The 23752-nt window shown below is 33.4% G+C and overlaps 2 protein-coding genes and 1 pseudogene across 2 annotated transcripts; 2 read left to right on the top strand and 1 right to left on the bottom strand.

Annotated features, from left to right (window-relative positions):
• Positions 1-203: 203 nt before the first annotated feature.
• On the top strand, positions 204-4821 carry LOC123914803 (auxin-responsive protein SAUR64-like). Its single transcript, XM_045965978.1, has 2 exons — positions 204-591; positions 4310-4821. Exons 1-2 carry the CDS (start codon positions 343-345, stop codon positions 4655-4657), a joined length of 597 nt encoding a protein of 198 aa, XP_045821934.1. The 5' UTR covers positions 204-342; the 3' UTR covers positions 4658-4821.
• A 1829-nt stretch (positions 4822-6650) lies between these two features.
• On the top strand, positions 6651-10302 carry LOC123913041 (annotated as a pseudogene).
• A 9794-nt stretch (positions 10303-20096) lies between these two features.
• LOC123913036 (auxin-responsive protein SAUR21-like) lies at positions 20097-20716 on the bottom strand. Its single transcript, XM_045963643.1, has one exon. The coding sequence runs from the start codon at positions 20659-20661 to the stop codon at positions 20362-20364; it is 300 nt and encodes a 99-aa protein (XP_045819599.1). The 5' UTR covers positions 20662-20716; the 3' UTR covers positions 20097-20361.
• Positions 20717-23752: the final 3036 nt, after the last annotated feature.

The raw sequence follows: 23752 nt of genomic DNA, 5'->3' as shown, positions 1-23752 counted from the left end.
TCATAGACACTTGCCTTTGTTCAAGGGGAGACATTATCTACCATGAAATTAATTTGACGTTGAAACTTGAACGAGTCCTCCAAAACAACACCATGTGATCTTTCACATGCACTTGTTTCCCATAGCTTGCATAGATCCATCTCATGATCCTCCTTCAACTTGCCGACTGTTTGTTACATATCCTTTCATCTATATATATATATATATTCATGTCTGCAGACTGCAGGCATAGGATCAACACAAATCATTCACATCCCAACACATTTGAAGTTCAAAAACTCTAGTCTTCTATATACAATCATTGTTTTTTAGATCAATCTCATCTTTTCAACACATACAACAATGGGTTTTCGTTTACCTAGTATCATCAGATCAAAGTCATCATCTTCAAAAGGTGTTCCAAAGGGATATCTAGCTGTGTATGTAGGAGAGGAAATGAAGAGGTTTGTGATTCCTGTATCATACTTGAACCAAATCTCATTCCAAGACTTATTAAGCCAATCTGAGGAACAATTCGGATATGACCATCCAATGGGTGGTATAACTATTCCTTGCAGTGAAGATGTTTTCGTAGAAATCACTTCTAGCTTGAATTAGATAACTGCTAACCCTCTCATACAAGACTGACATAGATATATGACCAATTTTTGTAGTAGTTTAGTTTGTAACCTTCAAAAGATTTTCTGTTTTGTTGTTATTATACTTGGTTGTAAAAAGTTCATATGAATGAGAAATTTATTATAAATATTACTGTTTGCTAAATGCTCAGTTTAGAAAATTAAAGCGTCTGTTTGCTAAATGCTCAGTTTAGAAAATAGATGAAGCATCGATTCTGGTCTGCTGCAAAAAAAATGGAAAGTTTAAAGTAACTATCAAGATTTAATGAAGTATATATTATGAAAAGGAAAAATGAACTTATATAGATATTAAAAATCATAATAATTTTATTTTTCGCAAAGGAAAAATGAACTGATACAGAAACTAACCAAACCCAACAATTGCATGAATGTAAAACAATACAAACTAAAGCTAACATAAAAAATATGGATAAAACAAAAAACACAGTAATCTATGAGTATTAAACCCAAAACTATCTTAAGATCCCCACACAATGAAACACCAAAAACTAGAAACCAATCTGCAATTCCATACATAACAAAGATCCTGACAAATTCAACTGCCCTTCTATAATGCATAGCACTGCAACCTGCATAATTTTGCAGGTTCAACTTGATCATCCTATCTTCACCCCAAAACAGCTCCGTATCACATTAAAGCTACCTCAACTTTTAAAAACACTTTTATACTTGACTAACATAACCAGACAGAGAACATGCACACCAGGCGACCATCAGCCCGGACAAAAAAAACACCCTCCAATACCGTCTAAATACCATCTCAAGTCTTTACACATATAATCAAAGGTACATACATTTTTTCTCCAAATAATTAATCAAAAACGCCTTTTACAACAGGAATCTGTGTGCCAATATAAACTGCAGCAACTGAATTCATAAAAAAATATGCAGCAACAATCGCCATCTACCCACAAGAGATTTTAAGCCATCACTTCAATCAAATAAATTCAGCCCCCTCATCGACTAAAAGCATACCACCTCTCAACCTAGACACAATAGAAGACATTCAGCCACTCGTTGTGAACCTCAAAACAATTTCTTCTTCGTGTATAACTTTTCAATTTTAAACTTAATTAATGTAATTGTATTGATCCATATATATAAATATTCAAGTTTTTTATTCACTCCACTTTAATATATATTGAATTTACACAGTATATTAGAGGTTAAGTTGGTACTTTTTGTACATCAGTGAAATAGAAAGGAAAATAACTTTAAAGAGCATATGAAGGAAAATCTGTCACTTTGTATTATACTTTAGCAAATAAGTTTCTAACATATGTTGCATTAAACATTGGCATAAAGCCCTAAACAGGTTATACTCTTTGTCTACAAAGGAAGAAGACTAAAATGGAAAAGAAAAAAAAAAGTGTCTTTTGTACAAATTGGCTCAAATTAAATAATCTGTCAGCTCCTTCTACTAATTGAATTAGCACCTACTCAAGCGAGAAGTGATATCTAAGAACATGTCTTCTCTGCATGGAATAGTGAGACCACCCATTGGATGATCATATTCAAATTGTTCCTGAGCTTGGTTCAACAATTCTTGAAATGATGTTTGGTTCAAGTATGATATGGGGATCACAAACCGCTTCATTTCTTCACCAACATATACTGCTAGATATCCTTTAGGCACGTCCACACTTTTTGAAGATGTTGCCCTTGATCTGATGATAACAGGTAAACGAAAACCCATTCTTGTTTGTGTGTTGAAAAAAAGAGATTAAATTGGTCTATAAATGAAATATTTGTATATAGAAGACTCAAGTTTCTGAACTTCAAATGTCTTGGGATGTGTATGATTTGTGTTGGTTGATGATAAATTTCGCAAGTGCACGAAAATCACGTAGTAATAAAAATATCGATCCACAGGGATTGTGTGATCAAACTAGTCGAACGGTGTTCATAGACATTATACAAAAAATACACATGAATTGGGGGTATGTTGAGTAATGAATTGCTAGAAAATGTGCTTTGATATATTGGAAAAGCGAGGTAGAATCATCGGAATCGCCTAGTCTATAGCTAACCGCATGCAACCTACAATGTCATAAGATCTACTCAAGTGTTCACAACTAGATCGACAAATTAGTGAATCGCAATCTCTTGTCAAAATCCACTCTATTCGTTGTCGATACTCCCCCGATCTCTCGGGCGGAAGCTACCTACAACGAATGATATTAACGCGCGTCAATCGTTCGCTACACTCTATGCCTCAATCTCTCGACCGGAGACACTCGAGTGCTCAATACAATTCAGTTCAGACATTAAATCAATACTCTCGCACGTGACTTAACTCAAAATCATTATAACACTAATGAAGGATTATAAAGCATTAGAAACAGACTTGAATTGAATGAACACTATAAAGAGAGTATGATCTTACACAATTGCAGGTTACATTCAGCTGAACTACATCCTAAACTATCCTAGATTCTACCTCCGAGGGAGTTTAGCTCCTCATCGTTCTTCGTACGCTTCCTCGCTTCATCGCCACGGCTTGTGAATCCATGATCTGATGCGCTTGGAGCTCTCCGCTGGAGTGTTGAATCACGATCTTCAAGTTCCAAAACCAGAATGTAGTGAAAAGATGCAGAATTTTCCAACCCGAAAACAGAATTATGCAGAAAATATATATACAGAATGCAACCACGCCGCGCGCCAGATCTATCACGCCGCGCGTGGTTGCAAATCCATCAACTACGCCGCGCGTGGTAACAGAATCACGCGGCGCGTGATCAAGTCAGAGAGCAATCTTCATCTTCAGCAAAGCTTCACGCCGCGCGTAGTAAGGCATCACGCCGCGCGTAGTCAAGTCAGAGAGCAACCCAGTTCCTGAACCAAGCCTCACGCCGCGCGTGGTCAAGTATCACGCCGCGCGTGATCAGAGTAAAAATCCTGGCTCCCTGTGAGCTCCATCACGCGGCGCGTGATGGGCTACGCCCCCAGCGTAGTGAAAATCATTCATTTCCTGCAGTTTTTCCTGTTTTCTTGCAAAACAAGTAATCAAGCTAACAGTTAGATTTCTCTCATATTTATTGCTAAAAACCTACTAAAATGTATCTAATGTTGCTAAAATAGGCATGGATTAGAGAGTGTGACGATTTGTCATCATTGGTCCTAAATGTTTGCAGCTATTAATATATATAGATGAATGAAATGATACATAACAAACCGTCGGCAACTTTAATCATCAATGAAGGAGGGCCATGGGATTTGAATCATATCCAGACAAGAACATATGAAAGATCACATGGTGTTGTCTGCAAATTATTTTCTAAATGATAAACATACAATTAATGGATTTGAAAGTATAACCACAAACATGAAGAATGGTTTATGTTGATCTATTGTTATCGAATGCCTTATACTCATTTACCAGCTGGACATTAACGATATCATAATGAAGAAAACATGTCTAAAACATGTTTACAAAATTATGAAGTACCTACTAATATCTGAAAAAATATGAGGTTGCACATTATTTGAAAGGGTGGGGTACAATCTAAGACAATTCCACATGATATCTTATCCTATGCTCTATTATTATTTTACCCTTTCAAAAAGCCATTAATCTTGGAATAAGGTTTCTATAGAATCTCAATAGTTATAAATACACTTACTCTTGCCTTCACAAACAACGCAATTCATTGGCTTCATCGAGTATTTAGTTACACATCCTTAATAAATTTGAGACCTTTTCTCTGTTGAGTTTGTTCTTCCTTCAAACAAGCACAAAAATGGGTTTCCGCTTACAGTCTATTCTAAGGGCATCAGTAACTGCTAGACAAGCAGCATCAAAATCTGTAGAAATACCGAAGGGCTATGTTGCAGTGTATGTTGGAGAGAAACAGAAGCGGTATGTGGTTCAAATATCATACTTGAACCAACCATTGTTTCAAGACTTGTTGAATCAAGCTGAGGAAGAGTTTGGATATGATCATCCCACGGGTGGTCTCACCATTCCTTGCACAGAAGATGTCTTCCAACGTATAACTTCTAGTTTGAATGTGCTATAAACTTCACACGGAAAGAGAATGACATAGTTTTATAGACTAGAGACATTTTTGTAAACTAGGAATCTTATCATATTGTAGAGATGGGAAAAGAAATTACAATTATACTGACAAATTTATAGAGGACGTATTTTTTTGCTTAATGACAATGAATTCGATTACTCAAACATCTCTGTCTTTTTGGTCTGTTAGCGAAAATGTTTACTCCTCCCTGCACTTAAGGACTTATTAAATATGAAATTTTTTGCTTGCTATAAGAAAACACATTCTTAAATGAGGTTTAATTAGTCACTTTAACAAGCTTAATTCTAATTAAAAAAGCTTGGTTTCGTACCATTGAAGTATGATTTGTCTATGATTCCATATTCTTAGAATTTAAGGGCTTTTGCAAACCAATTCCACAATTAATAAATTCTGAAGGGACACTATGATAGGGTCTAGTAAGGGTCAAGGGATCACATATTCACATGATATTGCCTAGAGTCTTTTTCAAAGTTTTGAGATTATATATATGGCCAGAAGAATAACTGCCTGAAATTAAAGACTATAGTTGCATAGTTGAAAACTAATGTTAATTTGTTATTTTTTCTCATTCTTCTAGATTTAATTCTCTTGAGTAATTCTAGCCATCATGTGATTTTGTGAGACTGGATATGATAAACTCATCAAGCATGACATTATTTCCATATAAAGCATAGCCTATGTTAATTTCTACATGGTTCAAAGTAGAATGACTTCTGCATAGTACATTTGTTTAAATAGCTGCACAGATCATATTCTGATTATTTATTGTTGTGTTTAAATTTTAAATTGAGAAGTGACAGTAACATTCATGTCTACTGTTACAGTTAATATTATCCATTTCTACTGTTATATTTATGAGTACATTCATGTCTACTTTTTTCCCTTTCAGAGAGCAGTTTGCTGAGAGAATAATGAAATTGATAAAGCAAGTGAGCTCACTCAGTGTCATTAAACAAGAAAAAGATATGAAAGTGTTTTGTTTTCTTTGTATTCAGATGAATATTTTTCTAAATTTCCCATGAAAGGGGATAAAATTTACAAGTTAAAAAGATTCCTATTGTACAAAATGTCTCTACTAATCTATCATTATTGCTACAGTTTCAAATTCATAGCTCATTCAAGCGAGAAGTTATGTGTTGAAACACATCTTCGGTGCAAGGCATGGTGAGGCCACCCATGGGATGATCATAACCAAACTCTTCCTCAGATTGACTCAATAAGTCTTGAAATGATGGTTGGTTCAAATACGATATTGGGATCACAAATCGCTTCTGTTTCTCTCCAACATACACTGCAACATAGCCCTTTCTCACTTCTGCGGATTTTGATGTTGTTTGGATATAAGTTAATGATGCTCGTCGAATAACATTTAAACGGAAACCCATTTTTGGTGATTGTTTGAGGGAGAAGAAAAGACTCAACAGAGCAAAGATATCAAAAAAAGCTTTAGAAGGATGTAACTAACACTTCAGGATGCCAATGACAATTGTGTTGTGTTTGAATCCAATTGTAAGTATATATATAGTTATTTAGGTTCTCTGGAATTCAAACTCCATGCTAAATTATTGTTTGAAAGAGTTAAAAGGGTATGATGATATATCATGTGGAGTTGTCTTAAGATTGTACCCCACCCTTTCAAGTACAACCTCATATTTGTTCATGCATTAACTAGTACTTCATAATTGTGTAAACATGCTTTAGACATGTTTTCTTCATTATGATGATAGTGTTGATTTCCAGCTGGTATCTGCCTAACGAACTGTATGGTAATGAATCATAGACATTAGCCTTTTTTCAAGGGGAGACATTTTCTACCATAAATTAATCTGACATTGACACTTGAGCAAGTCCTCCAAAACAACACCATGTGATCATTCATATGCACTTGTTTCCCATACCTTGCATGATTAACATCCATCACATGGTCATCCTTCAACTTTCCTACTGTTTCTTACATATCCGTTCATGTATATATATATATTCATTGCAGCATGCATTTAGGATCAACACAAATCATTCACATCCCAACTCATTTGAAGTTCAAAAACTTGAGTCTTCTATATACAAGTCTATCTTTTTTAGATCAGTCTCTTTTTTTCAACACAAATATACAACAATGGGTTTTCGTTTACTTAGTATCATTAAATCAAAGACATCATCTTCAAAAGGTGCGGATGTTCCAAAGGGATATTTAGCAGTGTATGTTGGAGAGAAAATGAAGCGGTTTGTTATCCCTGTATCATGCTTAAACCAAACATCATTCCAAGAATTGCTGAGCCAATCTGAGGAACAATTCGGATATGACCATCCAATGGGTGGTATAACTATTCCCTGCAGTGAAGATGTTTTCGTTGAAATAACTTCTAGCTTGAATTAGATAACTGCTAACCCTCTTGTATAAGACTGACATAGATATATGAACAATTTTTGTAGTTGTTTAGTTTCTAACCTTCAATGAGGAATCTCTTGTTATTATACTTGGTTGTAAAAAGTTCATATCAATGAGAAATTTATTCATTTTTATCATTACTGTTTTTCTTTAAATTTTCACTTTCATATCAATCGGAATATCTAAGCTTCTATTTGGTAAAAAACCAATCTGCAGAGAAGAAGGTAATTATTGGATAAGAGCTTAGATAACAAAAGTTATGGTTTATTAAGTCTAAATTATACGTCTCTTTATTTTTTGCAGAGGAAAAAGAAAATTATATTAAAAATGACCAAGCACAAGAAGTGCATGACTGTAAAACAATACAAAAGATCCTGCATAATTTTGGCGAAACTCAGACAAGACAATTCATTACATGCACAAGCAAAGGTACAGGAATTAGAACCTCAAATTAGAATCTCGTACGTTAACTCTATTCTACTCTGAGCTCAAGATCCCTTGGGAAGAGTTAGAAATCTATATGCCAATTCCTACTTGTACATGTCGTGTTCGTTGTTCTTGTGATGCCATGCGTGTAGTTCGTAACAATCACTATATGCTTCATGCTATTCGTTTTCTAACTAGCTTGAATGATAACTTCAATGTTGTGAAATCTCAAATTCTGTTGATTGATCCATTACCCTCTATGACCAAGATTTTCTCTATGGTGCTTCAACATGAGCGTTGTTGAGATTGCCTTTGAATTGTTAAAAGCAGAAAACTGATTTTGTCACTGTGCCCTGCGCTAGGCGCAGCAGGGGTTGCGCTAGGCGCAATGAGAAATCTGGAAATATGTTTGTTTGTGCTGTGAGCTGCGCCAGGCGCAGCCTGGCCTGCGCCAGGCGCAGGTGTCCTGCTTTTTGCTGCGTTTTGCAGCCGTCAGGAAGAGAGAGAAGGTGGAATTTTAGGGTTCTAGTGTTTGAATCTCTTTTCTTTCACCTTGTAATCATTATTGTTTGAATCTCTTGTTCACGGGGAGAGATTATTGAAAATGGTAGAATTTAGGAAAACTCTAAATTCTTGCACCTCTTGTATTGAATTTTTGTAATCAAGTTTTTCATTGATAGTGGAACGGAGAGCTCTCTCTCCCCCAGAGTAGGCTGAACTAGGCAAACAATTTTATCGTGTCTTTTATCGCTTTTGGTAGTTTTAGCTTTTGTTGATTTATTGCTCATTCATTTTGATTTGGTTGCTTCAATTCATTTGTTCCACACACTAAAGGTTATTGTTGTTTCGGTTTGGATTCACAACAAGCGTCAGAATGGGTGTATTGTTTCTGATGATTCTGGTTATCCTCCTTCTGGTTCCAAACGATTCTGCACCATAATGATCCTGATTTGCATACTTTGAAATTTTTTGGCTCAAAAATGTATTTTCTCAGGGTACAAGGCAAGTGTTAAAGGTGTTGAAGGTACCAGAAGGTCCAGTCTATACATAAAACTTCAGTGAAAAAATGTATACAAATAAATTAGAATTATAAACTGTGTCAGTAACATCTCATTGGGATGGCTCTTTATCATATATAGTACAAAGGAAGAATAAAAATATGATTGGGGCCATCAATTTTAATTCAACATATCTGTTCATAAAACTCAAAATTTTTTAAAAGCTGTCCTAAAGAAATATATGTACTTATGCTCGATGCATTTATTTTATTTCTGAAAAAAAAAAAATTCTTGTCTGTTCTTTTTATATCTGTTCAAATAGCAGGGAGCACTGAAAATTCTAATTGGTAAAGTAATTGAGCTCAATTTCATTACACAAGAGCAAAGGTGAGGTGACAAATTATTTTTCAATTTTGCATTCAGATAACAATTTTTCTCTATTTCCCATGAAAAGGGATAATCTTTACAACTTACAAAGAATTCCTGTTGTACAAAATGTATGTGCTAATCTATGTCAGTAAGATACAATGTCAGATTCATAACTCATTCAAACGAGAAGTTATGTGTTGAAACACATCTTCGGTGCAAGGAATGGTGAGGCCACCCATGGGATGGTCGTATCCAGACTCTTCCTCAACTTGACTCAACAAGTCTTGAAACGATTGTTGGTTCAAATATGATATTGGGATCACAAACCGCTTCTGTTTCTCTCCAACATACACTGCAACATAGCCCTTTCTCCAACAATAACATTTAATCGGAAACCCATTTTTGGTGATTTTTTGAAGGAGAATATAAAAGACACAACAGAGAAAAGATATAAAAAACTTTAGAAGGATTTAACTAACACTTTGAGGATGCCAATGAGTTGTGGTGTGTTTGAAGGCAATTTGTAAGTATATTTATAGTTATTTAGGTTCTCTGGAATTCCAATTACAAGCTAAATTATTGTTCGAAAGAGTTAAAGGTTATGATGATATAGCATGTGGTAATGTCTTAAGATTGTACCCCACCCTTTCAAAGGTAACCTCATATTTGTTTATGCATTAACTAGCTCTTCAATATTAAGTAAACATGCTTCAGACATGTTTTCTTTATTATGATGATAGTGTTGATTTCCAGCTGGTACTATCAAACTGTATGGTAGCGGATCATAGTCATAGACATTAGCCTTTGTTCAAGGGGAGACATTATCTACCATGAAATTACTTTGATGTTGAAACTTGAGCAAGTCCTCCAAAACAATACCATGTGATCTTTCACATGCACTTGTTTCCCATAGCTTCCACGACTAACATCCATCTCATGGTCCTCCTTCAACTTGCCGACTGTTTGTTACATATCCTTTCATCTATATATATTCATAGCTGCAGGCATTTAGGATCAACAAAAATCATTTCACATCCCAACGCATTTGAAGTTCAAAAACTCTAGTCTTGTGTATACAAGTCTCTCATTTTTAGATCAATATCTTCTTTTCAACACATACAACAATGGGTTTTCGTTTACCTAGTATCATCAGATCAAAGGGATTATCTTCAAAAGGTGTACCAAAGGGATATCTACCTGTGTATGTAGGAGAGAAAATGAAGAGGTTTGTGATTCCCGTATCATACTTGAACCAAATCTCATTCCAAGACTTGTTGAGTCAATCTGAGGAACAATTCGGATATGACCATCCAATGGGTGGTATCACTATTCATTGCAGAGAAGATATTTTCTTAGAAATCACTTCTAACTTCGATTAGATAACTGCTAACCCTGTGTCGATATCACAAGACTGACATAGATATATGACCAATTTTGTAGTAGTAGTTGTTTCTTTTGTTGTAAAAAAGTTCATCTCAATGAGAAATTTATTTTAAATATTACTGTGCTTCTCTATATGTCCACTTAAATATCAATCTTAAATCGTAGCCTCTATTTTCTAAATGTTCACTTTAGAAAATAGATAAAGCATCGATTCACCCTGCTGCAAAAAATAAAAAATGGAAAGTTAAAAGTAACTATCATGATTTAATGATCATAAATGAAGTATGTATTGCGCAAAAAAAATCTTCGGAGAAGAACATAGTTATTGGACAAGAACTTAGATAACATAACTTATGGTTTACTAAATCATAATATATGTTATTTTTGCCAAGGAAAAGGAAAACTTTATTAAAAATGACCAAGAACTAGTAGTGGTTGAATGTAAAACAATACAAACTAGAGCTAACTTCTAAAAGACTGAAAAACAAACAAAACAAAAATCGAAGATATTTAAACCCAAAACTGTCTCTAGACCCTTATACAATAAAGCAGCAAAACTAGAAACCAATCATCAATGCATTACATAACCAAGATCCTGACAAATTCAGCCACCTATCTTTAATGCATAGTACTACAACCTGCATAATTTTGCAGGTTCAGTTTGAGCATCCAATCTTCACCCCAAAACAACTCCAAAGCTATCTGAATACAACCAGACAGAGAACATGCACACGCCAGGCAACCACGGGGTCAGATCGGACAGAAAATGCCGTCCAATTTGACCAAACTCAGGTCAATCCTGCAGCAAGTGAATTCACACACAGCAGGCCAGTCCTGCAGCAAGTGGATTCACAAAATTCATGCAGTAACTGTATTAACCGACAATCACCATCTACCTACAAGAGATCAATTAACTTCACCCCCTCATCGATGAAAAGTCGTACAACCATCCCAAACTAGACACAACAATTGATTTCTATTAGTTTGCGTTGAATTATCTGTAATTGTTATTCATGTTTGACTTTTCAATTTTACACTTAAATTAAAGTTATTGTAATGATCCGTACATAAAAATCGTCCGATTTTTTATTCAGTACACTTTAATATATATATATATATATATATATATATATATATATATATATATTCACTTTTCACTATAGTGCAAGTTTTTTCCTTTGTTTTTGGTAACATATATTACACAGTTTATTAGAAATTAAGTTTGTATTGTACTGCAGTGAAGCAATGGAAAGGAAAATGACTTTGAAGACCATATGAAAGCAAATATGTCACTTTGTATTATATTTTGGAAAATTAGTTTATAACATATATTCATAAAACATTGACATATAACCCTAAACAGGTTGTAATCTTTTGTACAAATTCCCTCAAATTAAATAATCTAAGTCAGCTCCTACTACCAAAGGAATTAGCACCTAATCAAGCGAGAAGTGATATCTAAGAATACGTCTTCTCTGCATGGAATAGTGAGACCACCCATTGGATGATCATATTCGAATTGTTCCTCAGCTTGGTTCAACAACCCTTGAAATGATGGTTGGTTCAAGTATGATATTGGGATTACAAACCGTTTCATTTCGTCTCCAACATATACGGCAAGATATCCCTTTTGCACATCCACGCCCTTTGAAGATGATGCCCTTGATCTGATGATACTAGGTAAACGAAAACCCATTATTGTATGTATGTGTTGAAAAAAAGGTGATTAAGTTGGTCTAAAAATGAAAAATTTGTATATAGAAGACTCAAGTTTCTAATATAGAATGATTTGTGTTGGTCCTAAATGTTTGCAGTCATGAATATATATAGAAGGATATATAAAATTGTCACTGATGGAGGGCCATTAGATTTGAGTCATGTTAAGACAAGAGCATATGAAAGATCACATGGTGTTGTCTCTAGAGGACTTTCTCAAGCATCAACATCAGATGTTGTAGTAGATAATGCATGTCCCACCCACCTTCTTTAGCAGAGGCTAGCCTATAATTAATCCACTTGAAAGTATAACCACAAACATTTAGAATGGTTTATGTTGATCTATTGCTATCCATTTCCTTATAGTCACTTACCAGATGGACATCAATACTATGATACTGAAGATCACATGGTGTTGTTTTGGAGGACTTGCTCTAAGTGTCAATGTCAGATTAATTTCATGGTAGATAATGTCTCCCCTTAAAGAAAGGGTAATGTCTATGATCCATTACCATACACTTCATTAGGTAGATACCAGCTGGAAATCAACATTATGAAGAAAACATGTCTGAAGCATGTTTACACAATTATGAAGTACTAGTTAATGCATGAACAAATATGAGGTTGCCCTTGAAAGGGTGGGGTACAATCTTAAGACATCACCACATGCTATATCATCTTACTCTTTAACTCTTTCAAACAATAATTTAGCTTGTAATTGGAATTCCAGAGAACCTAAATAACTATAAATATACTTACAAATTGCCTTCAAACATACCACAATTCATTGGCATCCTCAAGTGTTCGTTACATCCTTCTAAAGTTTTCTATATCTTTGCTCTGTTGAGTCTTTTCTTCTCCCTCAAATAATCACCAAAAATGGGTTTCCAATTAAATGTTATTCGACGGGCATCATTAACAGCCAACCAAACAGCATCAAAATCTGCAGAAGTGAGAAAGGGTTATGTTGCAGTGTATGTTGGAGAGAAACAGAAGCGGTTTGTGATCCCAATATCATATTTGAACCAACCATCATTTCAAGACTTATTGAGTCAAGCTGAGGAAGAGTTTGGTTACGATCATTCCATGGGTGGCCTCACCATTCCTTGCACCGAAGATGTTTTTCAACACATAACTTCACGCTTGAATGAGCTATGAATCTGATATATTGTAACATACAGATAGATTAGAAGACATTTTTTACAACAGGAATCTTTTTAACTTGTAAAGATTATCCCCTTTCATGGGAAATAGAGAAAGATATTCATCTCAATACAAAGAAAACAAAACACTTTTCATATCTTTTTCTTGTTTAATGACATTGAGTTCACTCACTTTATCAATTTCATTACTCTCTCCTCGGCAATTTTAAACATGATGAAAAAATAGCAGGCTGCTTCCCGAAGGGGAAAAGAATCGTCATGAATATTTTCCAAAATTTAACAGTACAAATGGATATTAACAGTCACTGCAAAGTTAAAAAATTTCAGAACCAATGAATAGAATATATCTAGCATAAGTTTGTTTTGAAAGAAATTTGAGTTTTATGCACAGATATGAAGAACAACTCAACTCTACTTTGAAAAATAAAATCAAACACAACTATAGTTATTTCTTTCAGCCTGTTTTGAAAACAAAATTTGTTATTACTTTTATTTCTCTAAATACTACTATGTTACAGACATAGATTATACTTTTTTCTCAACTTCAATGCATTTATACATACATTTTTTGGCTGAAGATTTATATATATAAACTGGCACTTTCTTTGTATCTTGACTTCTGACATTGGGAGACATCCATCATGGAACAACAAATTCACATAAATGGCACAAGTTATCAAATGAAATTTTCTGATTATTTAAACAATAAAATCCATCGCAAGTCATAGTTAGTTAGTTCTTTAAGCCAACTGAAATAAGATAATCTATTACTTAAAATTCTCTAAAAAGAAAAAGTTGAACATGATTACCGCCTAAGTAGGAATCAGCTCTACAGTTCAATTGTTTTCAGAAGCTCCCTCACTTAAGTATCGTTTGACCTAACTTTTTTAGGTCTTAGAAGCTATTTGAAAGCTAAAAGTGAAAATAAGAGCTTTTAATTAGAAAAAAGCTAAAGACGTTTGGTAATTGTTACTTTTTAGCTTCCGAAGTCTTTTATCTATATACTTTTACTCATAAAAATTAAGCAACTTTTTTCTATCAAGAACTTCTTGAAAATCTGTTTAGCCTAGCTTATCCTTTTATTGAGTAAAAATGTTTGAAATAAGCTAGGCCAAACGATACCTTAGTCTAAGTTTAGTTTATTAGTAAACACCTTTAAACTCATTTATGATCGTTAAATCATGATAGTTCCTTTTAACTTTCCATTTTTTGCAACAGGGAAGATCGATTTTATATTTAAACAAATGAATTTTCCATTTTATATCATTTAAGAGATTCTAAACTGAACATTTAGCAAATAGATGCTTCAGTTTTCAGACTGATATGTAAGGGGAATAAATAGAGAAACATGATAATAGTGTTGATAAATTTCTCATTTAGATGAACTTTTTACATCCAATCTGTTAGATAATAATATTATCAGGGCTTTAAGTATTGGGCTTTATATGTTAGTAGTTTAGTAGTCCATTAGGAATTATTATAAATTATTTTGTAATCCTTATTTTGTGAAGTAATGCTATTATAATATTATTGAAACCCTAGCCGTCACTTTGTGTTTCTCTCTGAACTTTAACATGGTATCGAGAGCTTGTTTCGATCCTCCTTGAATTGTTCATTTCTTCCGTTATTGAATTCCCAAAATTTTGGGAAACTATGTGTTTTGAAGATTGCATTTATTGATCTCGGTTTGGTTCGTTGGATTTAATTTATTCATTGGTCATCGTTGTTCACTTTGATCCATTTGTTTGGTTGGTCAAAAGTTTGGGAACGTGTTTGATTTAGCTTTTGAAGTTTGGCTCTTGTAAGTTATATGTTTGCCATTGAATTTGGTGTTTTGAAGATCAATTTCAATCTCATGGGATTGATTTGTGAGAATTGTGCTACTGTGCCATTGCGTTTAGTGGTTGGTCAGAATTGTTTTTTGGCATTTGTTCATTAAGGAAAGGCAAGATGTGGAAATTTGTTCACATGCATGATTCGGTGGCTATGCATAAAAGTTGTGATGGCTTTGCATATGATTATATGAGTGGTACGTGATGAAGCGGCTTCGTTCATGATATGAGTTTTTGCAAGGGTCATCTTTGAAGAAAGATGGTGTGTGTTTCGGCATGAAATATAATTGGTTTGTTTGGTTTTAGTTGGTTTGGTTCTCTTTGATTGCACTTCTTCTGATTATATTGCATTTCTCCCTGTTGCACTTCTTTTGCATTGCACTTCTCCCCCTATTGCACTTCTTCTGATTGCATTGCACTTCTCCCTCTATTGCACTTCTTCTGATTGCATTGCACTTCTCCCTCTATTGCACTTCTCTTCTGATTGCATTGCACCTCTCCCTTCTTGGTTTAGTTCTGTGTTTATTGGTTTGTATGTCTTGATTTGGTTTCGTTCGGTTCAATTTGTTTTGGCTTCGTTGGTTTGGTTCCATTAATTTGGAAATTTGTTTGAATTTGTTTGTTTGGTGGGTCTAGTACTCACAATTTGGTTGTATGGTGAGTTGAGTGCTCACAATTTGGTTTCTTCTTATTGATTGTCTTTCTATTGGTCTCTTTCTGATTGATTGCTTCTCCCCCTTTTGATTCTCGGTGAGGGAATACTCACAATATGTCTGGTGAGCGAAAGCTCGCAATCTGTTTGTCTGGTGAGCGAATACTCACAATCTGAAATTTGAATCCGGTGAGGGAATACTCACAATTTGAAATTTGAATCCGGTGAGGGAATACTCACATTGAATCCGGTGAGGGAATACTCACATTGAATCCGGTCACATTGAATCCGGTGAGGGAATACTCACAATTTGAAATTTGAATCCGGTGAGGGAATACTCACATTGAATCCGGTGAGGGAATACTCACATTGAATCCGGTGAGGGAATACTCACAATTCGAAGTCTGAAATCTGAAGAAGTTGAATTTGAAGCTATTAGTTAATTTAGTTTATTTTTGGGTTGATTTGTAACAAGCTCAAAGCTTAGTACGCTTTAGCTTGAGGGGTAGTATTAGAAATAAAATATTTAGTTGTAGTAGTTTGATTTTCGTTTTTTGTTTGACAAACTCTCGATGATTATCTGAGAATGCATCGTGAGTTTGAGGGGAAGTGTTAGATAATAATATTATTAGGGCTTTAAGTATTGGGCTTTATATGTTAGTAGTTTAGTAGTCCATTAGGAATTATTATAAATTATTTTGTAATCCTTATTTTGTGAAGTAATGCTATTATAATATTATTGAAACCCTAGCCGTCACTTTGTGTTTCTCTCTGAACTTTAACACAATCCAAGTATGATAACAACAAAAGAGAAAATCTTTTGAAAGTCAGAAACTAAACAACTACAAAAATTGGTCATGTATCTATGTTAGTCTTGTGTTGTGATATCCTTAGAGGGCTACCAGATATATTCAATTCAATTGAGAAGTAATATCTAAGAAAACGTCTTCTCTGCAAGGAATTGTGAGACCACCCATTGGATGGTCATATCCATATTGCTCCTCAGTTTGGTTCAACAATTCTTGAAATGATGTTTGGCTCAAATATGATATAGGGATCACAAACCGCTTCATTTTCTCTCCAACATATACTGCTAGACATCCCTTTGGCATGTCCATGCCTTTTGATGATGATGCCCTTCTGATAATACTTGGTAAACGAAAACCCATTGTTGTATGTATGTCTTGAAAAGAAGATATAGATGAATGATATGTGTTGGTTCTAAATGCTTGAAGCAATGAATATATATAGATGAATCAAAGGATACTTAACAAACCGTCGGCAACTATAATGATCGCTGAAGAAGGGCCATGTGATATGAGTCATGTTCAGACAAGAGCATATGAAAGATCACATGGTGTTGTCTTCAGAGTTTAAAGGACTTTCGCAATGATCAACATCAAATATTTTGTAGTATATCCATAATGCAAGTCCCACATCCTTGAAAGGATAGCCACAAACATATAGAATGGTCTATGATGACCTATAGTTATCCATTTCCTTGTATAGTTTACCAGCTGAACATCAACACTGTCATCATAATGAAGAAAACATGTCTAAGGCATGTTACAAAAGTATGAAATAAACTCACTTGGGTTGGTGCATTGGTATTGACTTGGGACCTGGGAGTGTGCTCCTCTTAAGGTCTGAGGTTCGATTCTCTCTAGCGCCAATTTGAGTGGGCTAATTTAGTTTCTTCAAAAAAACAAAAGTATGAAAATTGTTAATGTGTGAACAAAATATGAGGTTGTAGTTGAAAGGGTGGGGTACAATCTTAAGACATAACCACATGCTATTTCATCTTATGCTTTGTACCCTTTAGTCCTTTCAAACAAAACTATTCCCACACCCGTGCATAGCACGGGTATTATGCGGTATTTTATATTGTAATGTTGAAAAATCATTCGTATAAATTGAAACAATAATTATTATGAAAATTATAATAATAACATCAACAACAACAACAAAATAATAATATAAAAAAAGTGATGTAAATATAAGATAGATATTAAATATGTGTTTATACATTTCGAAAAGATTACAATGGATCCTATTGCATCTACCAAAATAAGTTGGTAATCCATAAATTGTCATGTCGCTATGAAAACGGTTTGTGGTCATACTCATACATTGTGCATTTGATTCTTAATTGGACACTATAATTCAATATATAGTATAAAAGATTAATTAGTGCGTATAATTTAGTAAAACCTATTATTATTAGTTGAGTGAGTGTATAATGAAAAGTCATAGGTATATAAATGTATCATATAAAAAAATGTATAGAGATGACAATGATGTAAGTAGAAGTGATGTGACATTATTGGGTGGTTTAATTGGATATAAGTGACTGACGTGGATTAGGGTTAGATTAGTGGTTGCACAACTATCTAGGAATTATATATATAGATGTTTATACATTTAAAAAACTTATTTATACATCACATTTGAAGTTACGTTGGTATCTTCTTCATTAACATTGATTAACAATATCTTTAACTCATTCTTCAAAATAACTATGGAAATGATAACATATAATTGACCATGGAAAACAATCGATGTTGAAACACAAGTTTTTATTTATATAATAAATCTCATTGGAGGATTCTGAGTTGGATAAACTACTTCATTATCTCTTACCAAAAAACTACTGTATTATCGAATTTGACATTTATATTAATTTGAAACTTATTGGAGCAAAGATAAATCAACTTAACTCATACTCAAATATCGAATATGATAAAAATCATACAGGGCGTAACAACCATTAGTAAAATTTATTTTATCTACTTTTTTTTACTAACATTAGAAAGTAGTCCTGACAATCGACCAACTCCTTATATTTATAAAGATTGGACAAAAGATTATTAGCAAAAACATTAACTTTTTTGAAAAAAAAACAATAAAATACACAAAATAATAAAATAAAAAAAATAATTTAAAATGAATAATAACCCAAAATATTAATAATAATAATAATAATAATAATAATAATAATAATTACAATTAGTACCCCACATTAAATGGATGTAAGTGGATGATGTGGCTAAATGAAAGGTTTTCATTGGTTTGTGGATTAGGATTTAGATAGACAATTCCACGGCTATCTAGGATTTATATATATAAATTATAGCTTGTAATTGCATTTCCAAAACCTCAAAAACTATAAATATACTCACAGTTGCCTTCAAAAACAATTCAAGTCATTGGCTTCTTCATCAAGTAACTCAATAAATTTGAGTCCTTTGCTCTGTTGAGTATGTGCTTCCCTCAATTAGGGACGGCAATGAGTGCCCATGCATGCGAGTTTGATACTTACCCAAACTCACACCCATATATTCAGGTGAAACCGAAACCCAAATATTGTTCGGGTGGAAAAATGAAACTTGCACCCGCTGGGTTCGGGTTTTTCATCCACACCCAAAACCCGTAACAAGAACACGTATAATTGATTATCTGCTCAAACCAGACCATAACTATATTTGATAAAATGCAAAATGTAGCATAATTTGGTAATATATTTTGTAAATTTCAAATTTTTTTTTTTAATTAAACAATTCATCAAATGTTATCATCACTACAACATGCACCAGTACAACATTCAAAAATTTAAAAGGGAGCAAAATACATAGGGGTAAATAAGTAATTTAATATATAAACGGGTGGGTGAATGAGTTTCGGGTGTGGGTTTGATACTACCCAAACTCACACCCATATATTCGGGTGCCACCCGAACTCAGGTTTCACCCGTTGACTTGAGTTTGAGTTCGGGTAGCTCTATCGGGTTTGAGTTTTTCTGTCATCCCTACCCTCAATCAAGCATAAAACAGTTTCCGTTTACACGCTATTCTAAGGACATCAGTAACTGCTAGACAAACAACATCAAAATATGTACAAGTGCCAAAGGGATATCGTTTGTCTATGATTCCATATTCTTAGATTTTAAGGCCTTTACCTACCAATTACACAATTAGTAACTTTTGAAGGGACTCTCTATGATATGGTCTAGTATTGGCCAAGGGATCATACATTCACATGATATTAATATTGCTTGGAATCTCTTTCAAAGTTTTGAGATTAGATGGCCAGCAAATTAACTGCCTGAAATTAAAGACTATAGTTGTATAGTTACAAACTAATGGCTAATCTATCTGTTTCTCTTTGATGGGGTGTATGTGAGACATGGGCTATTAAATCATCACATGGTGTTATTTTATAGGTCTTAAACAAGTATCACATGAGAATGGGAATGATCAATTTCTCTAACCGTAATTTGTTGTATCTGTCTATCTCGCTGCGTTGTATTGTACCCGTGTGTCTGTACTATATATCCAGTGACCGGTGTTGATATAAGGAAAAGATGCACATTGAGAAAGACATTGAGCTAAATATCAATTGATCAATGAATTTAATAAATAAAAACAAAAAGTAGTTAAATTCCTTGTTTTTACTCATCTCATAATAATATACAAAATGTTTTACAACTTATGTATCTCTTGTACATGTCAATACTAGCTTCTAGATCAAATTCTCTTGAGTAATTCTAATCATTATGTAAAATTTGGCGACACCGGATATGATTTCATATAAAACATCGCCTATGTTAATTTCTACATGCTTCAAAACATAATGGCTTCTAGAGTTCTAGTCATATATATATTTGATTCTGCGCGCATAGTCAATCAGTTGAACATTTCAAGTTGAAATGGCCGCAAAGATCATGTCTTGATAGAAAATTCTGTAATCTATTTGTGATTAAGTTTCCAGTTGAGAAGTTACTGTAACAAAAACATCTTCTCTGCAAGGAATAGTGAGGCCACCCATTGGATGATTAAATCCAAATTCTTCCTCAGCTTTACAAAGAAATTGCTGAAAAACAGGTTCATGCAAATATGATATTGGAACCACAAATCTCTTCTTTTCTTCTTCTCCAACATATACTGCCAAATACCCTTTTGGTATATTATTATTAACTAACACTTTTTTGCATTTCGAAAGTGTGCGGCAAAGGATATGCTTCTTCGCTTGCTTGATCAATGGTAAACGAATAGCCATAATTTTGTCAAACAAATTGAAAACAAGTTTTTGAAGAAAGGACTAGTTGGTTGAAAGTGTGATGAATGCTTTATGATGAAGGATTTTTGAGATGTTACGTACATGTGTATATATAGGGAGATAAATTTTGGAAGCAACAAAATCAAATTAGTTAAAGACTTAGACAATAAAATCATGGTTTATGTAGTTGAAATTCAATGTATTGTTAAGAGGTAGGTTGTGATTTGGAGACTAAACATATAAATAGTAAATCATGTGTGCCTAACAATTTGGTTGTGGATTCAGGAACTTCCCTTTAGACAAGGGAATATGTATTCAAAGGACATATTAAGATTCGATTTATTCATAGATGATTAAACCACCTAATTAATGTTAGATATTGAGTTGGAGAATTGATGCAAATAACTTGAACAATAAGAAATGAAGATGAGTATGATGAATTTATGTTGCCCATAAATTTTAAAGTGTGTATTATACTAAATTTTAGGTTCGATTTAATCCCATTAAACTATGCAAATTGGATGCAAATGGTCTAACTAACGAACTTCCTTCAAGGTATTTTGAAAATGTTGACATGAATTGTACACTCATATCAAACATATCGATCAATGGTAGTTTACAAAATAAAGTTCTTTCCATTACTCTTGTGCACTAGAGAAAAGAATAAATAATTTTGCTAACATTTATCCTAAGAGCACTTGTTAACCAACCTAAAAGTAGAAAAATTGCATTGAAAAAAGAAATATTTTAACTTTAAAAAAAAGTTAGATGCATGGATTTTAAGGCAGATATTTCTAGAGTTTTGACTCATGAAAATATAATTTTCGTGTATCACTTCTGTTTATATAATGTAATTATTTATAGAGAAACTCATGTTATTTGATGAGTAGAAAGTTTTCTTCGATGTTAATTTCAAGCAACAGTTATGATTAACAAAGGGATACATTGTATCAAATTCAAATTAAATCCGCTAACATTACATGGGATAAACACCTATTAACCCTTTTTTTTAAAGAGGGATGAATTATAAGTATGAATTTATATATTTTTTGCGCTTAAAAATTAAGATTTAATTCATCTTTTGTTAAAAAATATAATTTTTTGCGGGAGAGATTCTTATAATATTATGAACATGAATACAAAAACACATTAAAAAATGTGAAGATACATGGGTTAATTAAAAGAATGGACTAAAAGTAGAGACGTCACATATTTTGGGAGACCAAAACTTATTGAAATTTTTTACGGCGACTAAAAGAGAAATTTGATATATTTATAGGGACCAAAAACTTACTTAACTCATATATATATATATATATATATATATATATATATATATATATATATATATATATATATATATATATATATATATATATATATATATATATATATATATATATATAGGGGGCTGCTAACTTAGACCCAGTTGGGTCTAAGTTAGCAAGGTGCACCTTTTCAGTTGGACAAAAATACTCATTCTTTTTAATTAATTAACCAAATTACCATCAATGGACGCGGATCCAGCGTCGTGCGCGTACCGCAGGACCATGGTTACAAACCGTTGATTTCCATCAGACAGCCAAGATCTGATCTCATCAAGACTGTCTGATCAATCAGACAGCCCAGATCATCCGAATCCATCAGATTCCAGCGCGTGCATCACACTGGATTACACCCTGGAGAGAGAAGAATCTACTTTTTAAAAGCAGGACACGTGTCGCTGTCTGATCGGCTGGACGTGATTTTTTTCCATTTAATACTTTGAACTCAATTATTTCGTTGTAAATTAATTTTTTATTTTTTTTTTATACCAAAATTCATAATTTTTTTTTCTCTACAAATAGAGACTTGGTTCGTTTGATTTGGACACAGAAAAAAAAACTCAATTTTTCACTACCTTAATCTCATTTTTCACTACCTTACATCAACTCACTGAAACCATTCTACCAGCAAAATGGTTTCAGATTACAACTCTCTGAAACCATTGTACCAGATAAATGGTTTCAGAAGCAAACACAATTAATAAATTACTCACTGAAACCATTCTACCAGTAAAATGGTTTCAGAATACAACTATGTGCAACCATTCTACAAGCTAAATGGTTTCAGAAGCAAATAACTAATAATCAACTTACTGAAACCATTCTACAAGCAAAATGGTTTCAGATTACAACTCTCTGAAACCATTGTACCAGATAAATGGTTTCAGAAGCAAACACAATTAATAAATTACTCATTGAAACCATTCTACCAGTAAAATGGTTTCAGAATACAACTATGTGCAACCATTCTACTAGTAAAATGGTTTCAGAAGCAAACACTAGTTTTTAATTACCGTTTTATCTCATTTAATTAACTAAAAATAGTTTCAGGTCTCCAAAAATTTCATAAAATATACCAAAAGTTCCAGAATATTATCTACTATTTTCCTGGTATAATGGTTTCAGTGAGTTGGTTGAGTGGTGCGTGTTAAATTACAACACACAAGTAACGTATTTAGTAGACAAAAAATGAGATTAAGGTAGTGAAAAATTGCATTTTTTTTTCGGTGTCCAAATCAAACGAACCAAGTCTCTATTTGTAGAAAAAAAAATTATGAATTTTGGTATAAAAAATAAAAAATAAAAAATTAATTTACAACGAAATAATTGAGTTCAAAGTATTAAATGAACAAAAATCACGTCCAGCCAACCATTGTGTGACACGTGTCCTACTTTTAAAAAGCAAATTTTTCTCGCTCCAGGGTGTAATCCAGTGTGGGGCACACGCTGGAATCTGATGGATCAGGATGATCTGGGCTGTCGGATTGATCAGACAGTCTTGATGAGATCAGATCTTGGCTGTCTGATGGAAATCAACGGTCTGTAACCATGGTCCTTCGGTACGCGCACGACACTGGATCCGCGTCCATTGATGGGTATTTTGGTTAATTAATTAAAAAGAATGGGTATTTTGGTCCAATTGAAAAGGTGCACCTTGCTAACTTAGACCTAACTAGGGTTTAGAAAACCCCATATATATATATATATATATATATATATATATATATATATATATATATATATATATATATATATATATATATATA

The sequence above is a fragment of the Trifolium pratense genome, linkage group LG3, assembly GCF_020283565.1.
Source record: "Trifolium pratense cultivar HEN17-A07 linkage group LG3, ARS_RC_1.1, whole genome shotgun sequence".
NCBI classification, from domain to species: Eukaryota; Viridiplantae; Streptophyta; class Magnoliopsida; order Fabales; family Fabaceae; genus Trifolium; species Trifolium pratense.
Note: the sequence above shows the minus strand (reverse complement) of the source record. Positions and strands in the feature narration are given on the sequence as shown.

What these genes read in the sequence shown, in the direction of transcription:
- LOC123914803 (XM_045965978.1), top strand. Translation starts at nt 343, where the DNA reads ATGGGTTTTCGTTTACCTAGTATCATCAGATCAAAGTCATCATCTTCA. An exon ending in TAGAAATCACTTCTAGCTTG is followed by an intron (nt 592 to 4,309) that starts AATTAGATAACT and finishes TCGAGTATTTAG; the next exon opens with TTACACATCCTTAATAAATT.
- LOC123913036 (XM_045963643.1), bottom strand. Translation starts at nt 20,661, where the DNA reads ATGGCTATTCGTTTACCATTGATCAAGCAAGCGAAGAAGCATATCCTT.